The sequence below is a fragment of the Helobdella robusta genome (genome assembly GCF_000326865.2).
Source record: "Helobdella robusta unplaced genomic scaffold HELROscaffold_3, whole genome shotgun sequence".
Lineage (NCBI taxonomy): Eukaryota > Metazoa > Annelida > Clitellata > Rhynchobdellida > Glossiphoniidae > Helobdella > Helobdella robusta.
Genome location: NW_008704501.1, coordinates 1,554,814 through 1,570,644, shown reverse-complemented (window position 1 = coordinate 1,570,644; position 15,831 = coordinate 1,554,814). Strand labels below are relative to the sequence as shown.

General features: G+C 35.4%; 2 protein-coding genes across 2 annotated transcripts in view; both read right to left on the bottom strand.

The window, feature by feature from the left end:
- The window catches only part of HELRODRAFT_188525 (hypothetical protein), a gene marked incomplete at both ends in the record, with an annotated part of 13,044 nt that extends 2,852 nt beyond the window's left edge, over window positions 1–10,192 (bottom strand). Inside the window, 24 exons of the mRNA XM_009021081.1 lie at window positions 88–204; window positions 301–414; window positions 612–748; window positions 935–1,058; window positions 1,273–1,383; window positions 1,615–1,716; window positions 2,277–2,363; window positions 2,567–2,690; window positions 2,960–3,114; window positions 3,452–3,713; window positions 3,778–3,950; window positions 4,274–4,402; window positions 4,469–4,534; window positions 4,606–4,889; window positions 5,080–5,164; window positions 5,586–5,712; window positions 6,177–6,450; window positions 6,702–7,113; window positions 7,321–7,407; window positions 7,609–7,819; window positions 8,338–8,365; window positions 8,678–8,883; window positions 9,256–9,356; window positions 10,079–10,192. Of these exons, the coding sequence (XP_009019329.1) occupies window positions 88–204; window positions 301–414; window positions 612–748; window positions 935–1,058; window positions 1,273–1,383; window positions 1,615–1,716; window positions 2,277–2,363; window positions 2,567–2,690; window positions 2,960–3,114; window positions 3,452–3,713; window positions 3,778–3,950; window positions 4,274–4,402; window positions 4,469–4,534; window positions 4,606–4,889; window positions 5,080–5,164; window positions 5,586–5,712; window positions 6,177–6,450; window positions 6,702–7,113; window positions 7,321–7,407; window positions 7,609–7,819; window positions 8,338–8,365; window positions 8,678–8,883; window positions 9,256–9,356; window positions 10,079–10,192 (3,630 nt within the window). The remainder of the gene's footprint in view (window positions 1–87; window positions 205–300; window positions 415–611; window positions 749–934; window positions 1,059–1,272; window positions 1,384–1,614; window positions 1,717–2,276; window positions 2,364–2,566; window positions 2,691–2,959; window positions 3,115–3,451; window positions 3,714–3,777; window positions 3,951–4,273; window positions 4,403–4,468; window positions 4,535–4,605; window positions 4,890–5,079; window positions 5,165–5,585; window positions 5,713–6,176; window positions 6,451–6,701; window positions 7,114–7,320; window positions 7,408–7,608; window positions 7,820–8,337; window positions 8,366–8,677; window positions 8,884–9,255; window positions 9,357–10,078) is intronic.
- A 1,227-nt stretch (window positions 10,193–11,419) lies between these two features.
- On the bottom strand, window positions 11,420–12,174 carry HELRODRAFT_151549 (hypothetical protein; the record flags this gene model as incomplete). The annotated part of the gene is made up of 3 exons (XM_009021080.1): window positions 11,420–11,530; window positions 11,718–11,894; window positions 12,043–12,174. Coding segments are annotated over 3 exons (420 nt in total), but the record flags the coding sequence as incomplete, so codon positions are not given.
- Window positions 12,175–15,831: the final 3,657 nt, after the last annotated feature.

Here is a 15,831-nt window from a genome sequence, read left to right as displayed (position 1 = left end):
TTATTCTAAAGACATTAAGAGTCAAAATTTTAAAAGGATACGACTTGGGGTTTTGTTAGAAATATGCAAACTTTGATTTATGATAACCTGTTTGACGAGTAATGAATACTTTTTCATGAGATTATTATATTCGTCTGTTTGTTCCGCAAGCTGATAAGATAGTTCACTATTCTCTGCAAGGAGCGACTTGTTCTTTGCATGACTCTAAAATTTATAATGTAATGTGTGCGTTTCTCAGTTCTTGCGTGATTTCTACATTATATTCAGGTTTATAAGATTAATCTGCCACCAACGGCTGACCTGTTGTTTCTCTTCAAGTAAGGCATCGATTTGTTGTTGTGCGCGTAGTGCATCGGCTTCTAATGCAATCTTCATACTCTTCGCTGTATCACATTCGTGCTCCGCCTCATTTAACTTTCCAAGTTTTCAAATATGAGCACATCAACACTATTAGTTATTACCTTGCACACAAACTTGCACAAACACAAATACTTACGTATTTATTACATTTTAAAATGCGTTAAATTATACTTTTATATTATATGTTTTTTAACCATTTAAATCAGCCAATATCTCAAATACTTGTGAAAAAATTAATCATCAATGCTAACGTGAGATCTCAACAATTTGAGGAGTTTGTGAGGACTCTGAACTTTTTGATCGTCGATTTCATTTTGATGATTTGTCTGGTCCCCTTGCAAAATTTTCTTAACTTTTTTCAACAGTGCTTTGTACCCTCTTTCGTTGGCTTCATATTTAAATTGGGGAATTTTTATTATTGATTCTGAGTTTGCGATAACATTAATTAAAAAGCAATTATCACACGGCAATCAGTAAGCGATTCATATTATTTCAGCTGCGTTATCAGCGTCAATTCAAACTAGGTTAACCAATGTATTTAGTTAAATGAGATGAATGTGGAATCTTAATTAACATTTATATTTTTTAATCTTCTGGACCAGGAGTTGTTCCAATTGTTGAGTCCTGGTGTTCAACTGCGTGATCAGCGCATCCTTTTCCATCTTTATTTCATTCAATTGTCCCTCGTCGTTGAACTTCTGTCAGATTTTTTTATTCAATTGAATTAAAATTATTGAGATCACCTGGTTGAATGTGCTCAAGTTATATAACACATGACATGAAAAAAGTTACTGATACGATATAGTTGTTAAGATTTTTTTATTGACAGGTGTAGTTCAACAAAAAGGTCAAACAAATCAAAATAATAATTGATAACTATAATAACAAAATGATCTTTTTGAAGATACTAACCTCTCTCCATGCAGCAAATTTGCTGTCATCCATTTCCTGTTCTTTCTGTCGTTCCGTCCTCAACAACGTCTGCTTCGTTAATGTATTTGTGTCCTCTAAATTCATTATCGTCTGCAAATATCGTAAAACGGCGCAAATACAAAATTACTCAATTCTAAATAAATTAATAATTAGATCAGTGATGGGACCACGATGATATCGCCCGAGGATGTGATGATAATAATTATCGAGAAAAAGGAATAAAAATATCTTAATTTTTTAATTTAATTACTTAATTGTTTGATTTCACTGTTGCTGTTTGTTGCTGCTGATGTTGCTGATAAAACAGTCAAAGAAACAAACCTTCAAAAGTTTCTTGATGGTAGCTTCCTGGTCTTCAAGTTTCTGCTGCTGTTTGGTCTGGTTCTTCAGCAGGTCAGTGTTCTGCTGCTTCAGAGCTTCAACCTAACAAATATTTACAACATTAAATACTTAGTCTTTCAACAGGTTTGTGATGTTGAGAGAAATAGCGGATGTATTAAAAATAAAGTACAAACAATAAATACCATCAAAAAACTACTTGTTTAAAAATCAGTGAAACAATTTCTATCGAAAAATCAGCATGAGATAAACTAAAATCAGCAATATCATTAACAATGAATATATGAATATATATCACCAACAATTCGACTACAAAATGTGTTGCTGATTACAAGAATCAACAATATAAATTTGTAAAAACAGCCACAACACCATTACAACTTTAATGCGAACGACAGGGGCAACAAAAAACACTTAAGACCAACATCAGAAGTTAAACCTGCTGAGATGTGCAGCAAGAGTAACATCATCATCGTTAACACGAGATGTCAACCACAACAAAATCAACAACAGCTGCAGTATATTTACAGCAAAAACACTACTTACAAGAACTACAACAACAATAATAACAACATCAGCAACAAAACCGTAACAACCGCAACAACATCAGCACAGCAATAACATCTAAACATCAGCTCAGCAACCTCCACATTGGCCCCACAGTACAACCTCAGCTTCAATTCAACGTCCTTCCTCCTGTTCACTTCCCTCTCCAAGTCTGTCAAGGTAGCCTTCAAATAATATTGATAGGGATCATGGAAACGGTGATGGTAAAAAGTGATAATCCACAATAACCATCGATAAAGCTGCGAACACTACGTTATAGCACATCAGAGATGTGGTCAAAGTTATTGTGAAAATTATCGAATAAAAAAATTCAATAAATTATTATATAGTTAGAAAAAGATTTCAGCTTTGTCAGCATAACAGTAACATCAAGTTGTTGTTTGATCGTTGCCCTATCATCCAACATCCTTTCAAGCTCCTTCAACATTTCTTCATGTTGGCTTTCTTCATATTTCAACATTTCCTTTTTACGCAACACTTCCTTTTCCAACCTTTGTGCGAAATACATAACCAGATAGAAAACGATGCTGCATGACAAAGTGACATGTTCCATTCAAAAGATAAACTTCTTGTTAGCATCTAGCCGTCATTCTCATCACCATCGTAATCATTTCATCGCCAGTACGGCAACAGTATCAACGACAAACAGTATCAACGACATCGTTCATCATCAACAACAATGACATCAACCACCTTACCGAAATCACCATTTAAACTGATACAGACCAGAAAAACGAGATGAGAATAATCATTGGCGTACCTGTGCTGACCATCTTGAAGTTCATCATTCTGTTGGGTTGCCTCCTCCAACTGTTCAGTTAGTGTTGCTATCCTGTTGTTTTTCATTTCCAACTCCCGCAACAGTTTCGTTAATGTTGACTTCTGCTCGTCCATGTCTTCTAAAGCATACGCAAGCTGAATTTTGTCAACAACAGCAACATTTTGATAATGTGGAAACTTCTATGAGAAGCTTAATAGAGAAAGTTGTCTTAACAATCTTTGCTATTTACTGTCATCGTCATTATTATTCGTTATCATAATTATGATTATTATGATTATTATTAATTTTAAATAAATTAATAAATAAATTATTTATTTATGAAAATAAATTATTCAAATATGTATTGCTGTCATAAAAATTAATTCAACAGGCATATTCACAACAGTATTATCATATCATCAGCTCTACCGCCACTGTCATTGTCATCATCATCATTATCACCACCATCATTCTCATAATCATCACTACAACCTTCCTGCCAGCAGCCAGTGCAGTGGCTTCCAAGTCATCCAGTTCATCCTTGTGTTTCAGCTGCATCCTCTTCATCATGGCCTCATGATTGTACACCCTGTCATTAACGTCATCATCATCGTTGACCGTCAGCATCTCTATTCTTGATGTGATAACATCATCATCGTCATCAACATCAATGCCGTTAGATAACAAATGAAATGATTCTTTGTATTTCTGCTTGTTGAACTTCATGCCTGATTGGACAGGCCCAGCCATCTGAAACGTCCAACATTTCATCTCAAGAAATTACAATACAAAAATATTTTCAAACATTGAATGTCACCTGATTATCATCAGCTGCAGCATCATCATGATCACGATGATGCTGATTGTTGTGAGGAACATTGGCGTGGATGATGTGTCTCAACTTGTTGACCACCCTCCACCACGGACACCTCCTCAGCACCATGAACTGCCTCATGTTCTCCTGGATGCATCTCATCGCATCCGTCCTCATCTGTTAACAGATGTACGAGTAACGCGTTCACTTGTTCATTTCATGCTTACATGAATACGTGGGGAATAATGCATGATGTGCTTGCTTCACGAGGCTTCATATTCTTCTATACATATACCCGGTTACAACTTTCATCAAAATGTTGACATAGATAATGGAAGTATCATGGCGCAAAGTAATGTTTTCAATTTCCACACAGTAAAAGTGGTGGATGTTTAAGTGGCATGTACACGTTAATAATGGCGCTGGGAATAATTACATCACTAGACATTATTATCATCATCAGCACCAACATCATCGTCACCACCACATCCTGAACAGACCTGGAGCAGTTGAGTTCGCTTCCTGGTCAGCATACCCCTTCCCCATCTCTGCAAGTCAACAATCCACCCACTGATGACGTCATCGAAGGCCGCCTCAAGTGATGACAATGATCCTGGCCTGAAAAACACCTACAAAAAATTATTCAAGCGATGATCACGTGGAAAAGCTTCTGTGAGAATATTTTAAAAAATTACTTTGGTGATTCCCATTTTAAAATTGGACTGTTCGATTTTCTGATTACTGAGAATGAGTTTCGTGAGCTGAAGCAAAAATTAAAACAAGTAAAATTATGATTTTTTTTCAGCAGACAGGCATCATGAAATTAACCTACATTCTTATAATCCCTGCTGTACAGGAGTTTCTGTTTCAACTCACTATTTGGGGCTAATACCTGAAACTTGTTGGCAAATGCGAAATAAGAGAAATACTGAGGGAAGGACATGTTGTAGAGTTTGGAGGCATCCAGAAGGCAAGTGGCTCTCCACTGATCACGAAGTGTTTTAATGTTAATATTGTGCTCTTCATTTATGCTGCTGTCGCTGTTGTCTATATCACCGCTGACATTTTCGTTAGGTGGATTGTCGAGTTGCGTTGGCGATCCCTTGCTCAGTGCCTCTGCAGATACGTTCCAAAAGAAAGAATGAAAATATTCGTGATTTTGATTTGAAATGATATAAAATATGATTTTATCTAACATTAACAACCGCAACAATAACAAGACAACAAAAATAGTAACATTAATACTGACAGAAAATCGTTGGTGTCAGCACTAATGAAAGAACGATAACTGTTATCAATATGGAACCTGATGTGGAAGTGACGTTGTTGTTGGGCAGCCAGCAGAAAACAAATTTCTTCTGTCGTTTGCTCAGCTCCTCCATCAATCCATCCTGCAATGGTGTCAGTGGGTGCGGTTCCATTTTATTCAAACTAAACAATACAACAAACGCAATTATCGAAAATCACAGCATGTTCCGCTTCCTGTTTAATTTTTCGATTTTTTTAATGGTGACTCGTAAATCATTGTCAAGTTGCTGGAGTTCAAAACCAAAATTTTTTATTAATTTTAAGCATGATAGAAAATTAAACAGGAAGCTAACCAACGCGGAACATGTTGTGATTTTCATCAATATTTACAGCGACCGTTATATTGGGCGGTCGCATAACGCGTTAGTTCTTGGGTGCTTTTGGTGGTAGTACAAAGTGAAAAACTCTAACAACAACAACGATAATAATAATAATTTTAATAATAACAATTTAACTCTGACAACTCTTTTAAATTGAGAGTTATGTGAGTAGAATTTCACTCACCACATCCGTTATGAAAGAAGCGAGAGATGAAGATGACAACGACGATGATGATGATGGTGAAGAAGAAGATGAGGATGACTTTAGAACATCAACCCTTTTAATGAACGACATGTTTCTAATAGCTTGGCTGAATTAATTTTTCAAATAAAATTGTTAATTAATAATTATGTTCGACAGAAAACTTATCAATTGTAAGCTGTATTGTATAAATCTTGTGTTACACTCAAGACGTTGATAAGTTTCTCATTTTATTCACACTCGAAGCGCTATTGATGTCAACTTTTTAATCACTATCATCTCATTAGTATTAAGTGTTATCGTGTCAGAATCATCATGTAATTAACGCCATCATCGTCATCTTTAAATCGTCATCACCAGCATAATTATTATAGCGGTAAAGTAAAGTGCCTGGCAGTGCTATCGCAGTGACCGGATTCGATTGTGAAGAGATCCAGCACATGCAACGTGTTCGATGCTTTGTTTCACGAGCATTTAAGCTCACTGTGAATGTTTTTTGTTGGTGCCTCTGAAAAGTATTTGAAAGGGAATCATAATAAATAAATAAATAAATAGAAATTATTATTGGCTTACTTGGAAGATTTCAATAAACAATCCCTTATTTGAATTTTGGTGCCAACTTGTGATGATGACGACGACGATGAAGATGATTTGATGAGTTCCTTGACGTTGTAATTAACAGATGAGTAAATGTTCTCATCAGATGAATGGTTGATGGTGATCATTGACGGCAGTGAGGATAAAAACAACGGCGATGATGACGAAAATGATGACGTTCTTGTTGCTGCTGCTGCTGCTAATGTCGTTGACGCTGGAAGTACTTTATGAACAGATGTTTCTTTAAGCCCTGATGTCAATATCGTGCAAAGATATGACGATTATCAATGAAATCATATGAGTGTAGTGGATGATCCACTTGGATGGCGTGTGTAAAAGTAGCAATAAGTTCTCTGCATTTCTCTTGTTTGGACGTTCAAATGTCATGCATCTATTAAAAACGTTCATCCAAATACAAATTTAAAAAACATGCCAGGACTAAAGAGCAGTTGCTAACTGAAGGGGCAAAGATTGCAAGACTACAAAATGAAGGTAACAAACTTTTATGAACGTAATTCAAAAATGAAACGAGTTCCTCGGAGGCATGTGTGACGTTGACGCGATTGTTGTCATCATCAGCACCACTGTCTACGGAATCAACTCTTTTCTTACTGTAGATGTTGTAAAACTTGTTGAAGTCATTGCTGTCACTGTTGTTGTTGCTGTTGTTGTTATTGATATCGTTGTTAGTGACGTTGTTGCTGGTGTTGTTAATGTTGTTGTTGATAATGTTGTTATCACAGTCAACAATAACGTTGTTGTTGTTGCTGTCGATGATGACGTTGTCGTGCGGCATGCGACGAATAATCTCCAAGACATCAACCAGTGAGATATCCTGCCTCACTCGCATGCCAGCGTACTGAATGATGAAACATCGAATGCTTGATTGTGTGTGGAATGTTCGGTGCTGGTGCTGTTCGTTATTTGAATAATCATCTCTGAAATATTTAATCACATTAAAATAACCTGCTTGCGAATAACTTAACTCACTGATCGATTACAAACTTATAATAACATTAACAGTAAACTAAAAAAATTCAATCAACATAAATAATCAGCTAATCAATCAATCAACAAAAACTACTAATAATAAGAAGAAAATGAATAATTTTGGTTGTACCTGCTTGCCGTCGACAGCATGAAGTCTGCTTATGATTGGTTGTCTGATGGACTCAACATCAATTGTTGGATATGTTTCGTTCAGTTCCTAGTGCGTGCGTGCGTGCGTGTGTGTGCATGGTGCATCATTATAAATGGTCGTCACAAGTTTGATAAACATCCTAATTGGAGTGTTTAATGCCAGTCTCCGTCATAAAGTTGTCTGAACTTTGAAAATCATAAAATAAATGCATAAATATGTTGGGCATAAAAATCCAATAGATAGTGGTAAATAACTTTGAAGCGACACCTGCAGATATATTTGCAACTTTTCGTGAATGAGTGCCTCGCAGCTGAGCAGCCACAGTCGATCCTGCAAATAGTTGCACTTTAAATCAAACATGCTGGCCCCAACATGGCGGCCTCCTAACTCAGGGTTGTGAAAGCCCGGAGGGTCCACCAGTAAGATGGATTTCATAGCACCACCACTGCTGCTCGAAAAAGATGAAGAGGCGAAATACCTGTTGGTGGAATCATTAACGTGACATAATAAATAGTTTAGTAAAGGGCGCCAACTGAACGTTCATATGCCTCTATGTATTGTTAAGGCTGTCATTGTTTACAGACACGTGTCAATAAATATCTTTAAGTTTATTTGAAGTTTTTCGAATAGAACCAATAGACCAAACAACAAACACAGACATGAAATAAATTGAAGACGGCAGTATGATGCAAACAAAGTTTTATTTTCTATTTGACAGAGAATAAATTCGATACCTGTTAATTAGAGACACGACATACTGGAATAAATATTCATACAACGAATCAACAAAATGGCCCAAACTATCCAGACCAATCATCGATTGAGAAAATGATGACGTGTTTAAAGTTGTTGTTGTTGATGTTGTTGCTGTTGTTGATGTTGGATGCCGATTTGTAAAAACAATTTTGTTCATGTCATGTGTTGTGAAACCCAACAAATCAGCGGCATATCTAGCAGAATGATGGCGTGCAAACTGGTAGACGCCTTCAAACTCACCTGTGTAAAATATATCCTTTCAGTATGCCTAATAAATAAATCATACATTTTCAAGTTTTAGAAAGAAAAAGCGAAACTACAAACAGCTAACAGCAACAATACAAACAACAGTAACAACACAAATTTTCCCACAAACAACAGCAGTAACAATAAGCAACAGGCAACAGCAACAAACAATGCACAACAACATGAAACAAACAACAACACGCATCAAACAACATACTACAACACATAACAACTACAACATACTACAACACATATAACAACAACACACAACAAAACAACAACGGAAATTCATTTATTCAATTCACTCCTAAATAGTCTTCTTAGGACAAACAACCTCTTGCAACACCGGCTGCACCAACGTGATAGAGAGCGGCAAGAACCCTCAACACAACATTTACTTCCTCCTCGCTGAACTTCAGCGTCTCCATAGACTTCATTATTTCTTTCCATGTATCTCTTGCATATTTTTTATCCTCCGTCTTTTGAAGCGAAGTCATCAAAACGTTTGGTTCGTGCAGATGATTCAAGAACAATTCCTGTCTGCATTGTTGTCATACGTTGTTACTGTGTAGCTTGTATTTGTATGCAGACACATGTGTGTGTAGTTACGTACGGGTGTATGTATTTGTGTATAATTTTAAAATTCATTACCATATAAGTAATGAGGATGAATAACTGTTGAATATTTATGAGTTATTTGAAATTGAAATGAGAAACGAGCTATAAAAGTATTTCAATGGTATTTAAAAAGTCCATAGTTTATAGAAACACAACATACAAGAGATCTATTAACTATCCGACTTACTAACATTACCTGCCAACCACCCGCTGACCGAATGAATTATCCAAACAGCCAACTAACCAACCAGCCAACCGACCGACTGACCAACAACTGAACCTGGTTATAAATACCTGTATTGGTCATCCACTCCAGCAAGCAGTTGATAAAATACATGGAACGTTGGCTCACCATCCGGTCGTCTTGACAGGCGAGTTCTTTCCAAATTCAAGATCTACAGCAATTATAATATATTCTTCATACAGTTGTAAGTATTGTAAATAAGCATAATATTAATTAACTATAAATCTTTTTGAAATTTCAATAAAAGATGAGCAGAGGCTAAACGATATTCGTTCTTTGGGACCAGGAAAAAGAAGAAAAACTACTCCGCGATATGAAAGGAGAAAGACTTCACAACTGATACATTTAAACAAGAAATGGCGATACCCTAAGCATATAAACTAAAAATCGTTTTTGTACATTTGCGATAAAAAAATTTAACTTTCAAATTTTATTTCCTTTTTCCAACTTTTACGATGTTACGAAGATTCATTAAAAAATCGGACTCGGACAGATCTTGAGCCACACTGGAATTAATAGATGAGATTGATGAAATTTGTGAGCGGAAAAAAGTAAGATGACTTCTTTTAGAAAAGGTATAATATTTTAATAGTATAATAATGTTCTAGATGTTGTCTGGCTGTGGAAGGGAAGCTAAATTATTTGAAAGAGAGAAGTGATTCAGGGCATCAAATACACCTATAAACATTTTTCGCTTAATGTATTTCCAATATAAAGCATTAATATTTGGGGTAATTCTTGCTTGATTTTGGGCATAAGTGTTCCAGTTACACTGTTGCCCGTCACTGATAAAATAAATTCAAAGTAAAAAATTTAGAAAGCACTTAACGACAAAACATGAGCTAACACATTGGCGTGTGAAAGTAAACCAACTTGGAACTGAACACTGTTAAGTCTGGCCATCTGATCAAACTGCACCTTGACGATCTGAACGTATCTTGTTGCGTTCAAGTTGCTGATCGTTCTACAGTTCCCGAAGGCTTCCATTAATGTACTTGCAGCTTTTAACTGTAATTCTACAATAATATTTTTGGTCATGAAGAATAAATTTGCTCACCTTTTAAATAAAAAGATTCTTTTAAAACCAAATTGATATTATAACTCCTAACATGAAATCTTTACTTTTATTATGGAAAATGTTAATTTTATTAAATTATTAAGTGTTATTTAATAGTTGTTAATTCAACAGAAAAATATAAATAAAAACTTTTAAATAAAAGATTGTTGGCAACAATTACTGCAACATCAACGACAACAACAATGACGACAACAGCAGCAACAACAACCAACCAGAAGTGGCAGCAGAAACTCAAAGGGAAATAAACAAAGTTGCATGTAGATTGGAGCAAGGCAAAAAAAACGAAGTTAAACAATGAAAAATGTAGAGCATTTTTTTCAACGGCAGCAACTGAAGCAGACTGGTCATGGCCTATAAACATCAACAAGGTGCAGATCAGATTTGAAAAACACCCATCGTTTCTGGGCGTTAAGTATGATGGACTGCTAAATTTTGGAGAACATGCAAAACAAATAATCAGAAAAATTGTGAAGAGAACTGCTGTACCAGAAGCCCAGTGGCAGAGGAAATAGTTGGAAATAGGAAATAGTACTACGTAGCTACGTAGCTCTATAATGCAGTTTAGCTGAATATGGCTGTGCAGCGTGTGCAGCCCATAGATGGCGTCAACACACGTTCAAAAAATAGAACGGCTTGAATGAAGGCAGCTAGATTGATTAATTAGTTTGATTAGTTAGATTAGCTAGCCAAAAGAAGCTGTTCTATGTGATAAAAGATATCTATTACATACTGGAGAAATTGCAGCCGGGAAATGGATCACTACAACAACAGTAACAGCTGCAACGATACCAGCAACAACGATAACAAAACTACTTGCCGCTAATTTTATTTTGCGTAATTGAAGATTGCAATGGCGAAGAAAACGGCGATGAAGCTGTTGATGACCTGGCTGATGAAACTGTGATGAAGTAATGAAGCAGATGGTAGAGGCTTGTTGTTTTTCCGCCTCCCGATGGTCCAGACAAGATGATGGCCATGTTGTTGTCGCTGTAACAGCTGTTGTTGTTGTGGATAAACTGGTTGCTGGGTTGGTTTATAATGTTGCTGTTGTGTTGACTGTTGATGCTGTTGTTTCGACTGTTGATGCTGTTGTGTTGATTGTCGTGTTGATTGTTGATGTTGTTGTTCACGCTATCGAGACCGTCATCATTGAAGTTATTGAATAAAGCATCGTAGGTGGATTGGGCGGTGGCGTAAACATGAGGAATGACGTCATCACTGCTGCAGTCTTTAAACATTGACATGATCTGATTTTTTGAAACAACCAACAAACAGCAGGTGAATCAACCGTCATGACCAAGTTCCAAGCACTTATGGAGACATCGATTAAACTTTTCGAATAGCAATTTGATGAACTATATTCAACAAAATCAACATAGGTTGTCAACTTTTAAAAAATCAACATTTGTATAAAGATGCCAATAACAAAATAACCTTTTCAGAATAAATGCACAAGGGAAGTATGGAGTTAATGATGACCAGGGATTCTCCGACGAAAGTGTGGTTCAGATTGCTGTGAAAACGATGTCGCAGTGTATGCAGACAGCTGCATTCGTTTATGAATTTCAAATTGGAAAGATTCTCTATGCGATCATAGGCAGCAGGGTTTGCCTGACATGATCAAAAGGAATTTATTGAACGACCTACGTTTAAATAAAATTTGATAAAAAAAAGATCTAAACTTGAATAAGTAACTAAGTTTTATAGTAATCATGATGCTATAGTTCTAATAAATAAATAATCGCTTATATAAACTAACCTTTTCAACATCTGATTTGCTGATTTCAAGGTCAAGCTTTCCCCTGTCTAACTTGACCTTTACCTTTCCATCGGCAACATTTCCGCCAACAACGATAGCCGACGTGAAGCCTGACTGGTGTCTCACCCAAACAAGCTGTTACACATGTTAAAGTGTTGTTGTAACATGCACAATACAATGTAGAAATGAGGCCACCACCCGTAATAAAAAATGTTGGAAAGCTGCCAGATAGTATAAATTTATTAATAGCAATCACACAGCAATTTGGAAAGCGCAAATTGCAGTCACTTCAGTGGTGCTTAAAACTTGACTCCGCAAACAAATGTTTCAGGTATTTATTTAATTCACATTTACACATTTTATTATTTTTTTTTGTAGATTGCTTACGGACAAATTCATCCAGAAAAAATCGTAAATGTTTTTTACAATAGAATTTTCTATTCATTTATATCCGAAAACTTTTTTTCTGAAACTTGTCCCCATATTACTGGGCGAATATAAAATAATAAAAAACATGTTGAGTTATTTTAAGGAATGGCTGGTGGTAGAAGTGTCAAATATTGTTCAACCAAAACTCACTGGTGACTGTCGTACTTGCGTTTGATGCGGTGCCTTCGCAGATACAAAGTGTGCATGTGCCTCATGTATTTCGGACGCTATAGCCTGAGAAGCACGAAGCTAAATTGCAATTAACGAAGCCAGGAACGACATGTACTCGTTCGAACTGCATAATAAAGACTAAAATAATTATTCCAGTGAGATTTTAAACATACAACCTCTAATCCAGGATCGTCATCAACACCGTCCAGTTTGTTCAAATTCTTCTCAATACTGTTGATAGTATCAACATTTCTGTCATCATTATTCGTGTTATCATCCTCATCGTCATTATCTCCATGATGATGCGATTTCATTTTGTACTGGTGCTCCATCAACAATTTCAAGCTCCCGCTTTTCTTAAGAGACGGGTGTTTAGTTTTACTACATCTTTTGTTTTTGATACTATCAAGAAGGTCTGCAAAACCGCCGGTCCCAGAAGCACTCAGGTGACATCTGTTGACAAGTTCGTTCAACTCTGAAAGGGGTCTCACCTTTAAAATAACCTGTTGGTCGTCATGTCGTATCAAGGATGACAATTGCAACAGTTTTAACTAATTACGCATTATGTTTATGATTATGAATTGACTAGATCGTGTATTTTTGAACATTTATTTATTGAATTCGGGGAAATTTGAAAGTTTTTTAGTTTGCGTCCAATTCTAACGCTCCTACTAACATATTATAACATCAAATCATTCAGTGTGCAAGCTGATAATTTATTTATTGTTGATCGGTTGACAGTTTAATATTTTAAATTAATTTAATTTGTAAGAGCCTACAAACCTTTTGGTGTTGCGCTTGAAATTTAGCAATAAGTTCCTCAGCATGTGTTAGCTTCATACCTTCCACGTCGATGCCGTTCACTTCCACCAAACAATCTCCCGGTAAGAAATAAAAATTTTCGCCGACATCATCACTGTCCAACACATGTATCACTGTCTTCTGCTTATGACTGTTGCCAAGTTGCTTGCTGCTTAGGCTTGCTGCAGTTTTCTTCGCCTCGATGTTTGATCTAACCCACACAACTCGTTCCTGTAGAGTGAACTTGGTTGCATCGTTGTTTCTATAATCAATCAAAATTTCTCTGCCCGGACAGTGCGTGACGTAATCAGTTGTTGAATTGGGGCATGTGCTATTTGCAATCAGCTCATTTTCTAATATGCCATCATGTTTTGAATCAATTTCACTACAATTTGAATCGTGGTAATTCTTTTTGTTAGTCGTACGATCCAAAATGGAATTCTTGTTTTCAGCGTTTCTCATGAAAGAATCAATCACCGGAAAATATTTCAATCCGGATCTGTCCGACAATTTTTTGTAAACTTCCAATCTAGCCTGTTGTCTTTTGAATGTGTCCTCAATAATTGACAGGCTACTGTTACATCGTTTCTCTGAGTTGACGATCATTTTTTTGTTAGAAAAATTGTATCATAACACAAGGCATTTATTATTTATATTAAAAATGTATTTTACGAATCCAATTCTCCATCACATTCTTTATAAGGAAAGACTAATAATGAAGTGAAAAAGTCACTTTACAAAACAATCTTCCTACTGTACCATCACCGTACGTTGCCTTCTTTTTAATTAGTCACACAAACAAATTTGTTCTGCAAGTCCCAACACGCTTCATATTTTGCGTCCACTGTATGCACCATATTCGATATATATGTATATATATATATATATATATATATATATATATACACACATACGTACGTACATTATTTACATTCATTAAAATACCTGATCGAGTTTGAATGTAATATATAAAAACAAGTGTGCATGTGTCAGCATGTGAAAGGTGCATCACTTGAACGTATGATTGCGAGTAAATGTAGCATATACACGAGCGAGCACACTTGTATGTATGCAACCTACCTACACTACGACTCCTGCATGGAACACTCGCGAAACAACAATACAGGTGAAACCACGCATAATTTTTCCGAGCCTCATCGGCCAAATAATCAGAATTAATTAGTTGTGGTTCTCCGTCTGATTTTCAATGTTCGTTCAACTTTAATTTATTCATTTTCTTAGCATCACATTTATAAATGACGTTTGTAAAGTAATTTATTTACTCGTCTGCAACGTCGAACTATTTCAACTATTAAGAATTATCCAAAAATAATAATTTACAGCTGTTTCATTATAAACGCACTAATATCAAACGGAGAAAATAGAATATCTGAGACGGCTAGGTATCAAAAAGCCAACTATATATATATATATATAAATATATATATGCTGGTAAATATATGTATATATATATTAAATTAAGATTTTTATTGGCATAAAGATGAGCCGATGACCTGGGATGATTACGAATAAATGTATTATATACATGAGTGAGCCATATATAATGAACATCAATCTCTACAATAGTTATATGGATAAAAATAAACTCTACCTCAATTACCTTCAAAACCCAACGTCATGCAATAAAACTTTGTATGCTAGATCCAGAAATGATTTTATTAAATTGAAAAGAATTGCAATAAAAAAGTTTTATTCAAATAAATTTGAAAAATGTACCAATACCAGAGAAAAATGGAAAATTATGAATGAAATATTAGGAACAAATAAAGGTAACACCAATCTTTTTCAGGATGTTTCAGATATGAACTGTAAATTAAATATAGTTAACGGTATCAACAGTTTTTTCATTCAACAAGGCACAATATTAAATAATAATTTCAAAAATACTTCAAATGTTACTAACCTTGATGTCATGCAAAACCAAATTAACTCTTTTTATGTAGAAGAAGCATCTCCTGATGAAGTGGTGGCAGTTGTCCAAAAACTAAAAATTAGTAATACTTATGATTGTGATTTTCTGTCCTCCAATTTAGTAAAAGAGACTATAAAATATATAGCTGGGCCATTATCTATGCTATTTAATTATTCTATCAACATAGGTAAATTTCCTAGTCGTATGAAAATTGCAAAGGTTCTACCTGTTTTCAAGAATGGCGATCCTAAACTTTATGAAAATTATCGCCCAATATCGATACTTCCCATTTTTTCAAAGATCTTTGAAAAGCTAATGTTCAATAGACTGTGGAAATTTATTTTACAATTTAATATAATCAATAAACAACAATATGGCTTTATTCCCAAATCGTCGACTGAATGTGCAATTGCTGAACTTCACCAATCACTTCTCAAAAACTATGAACTGAAAAA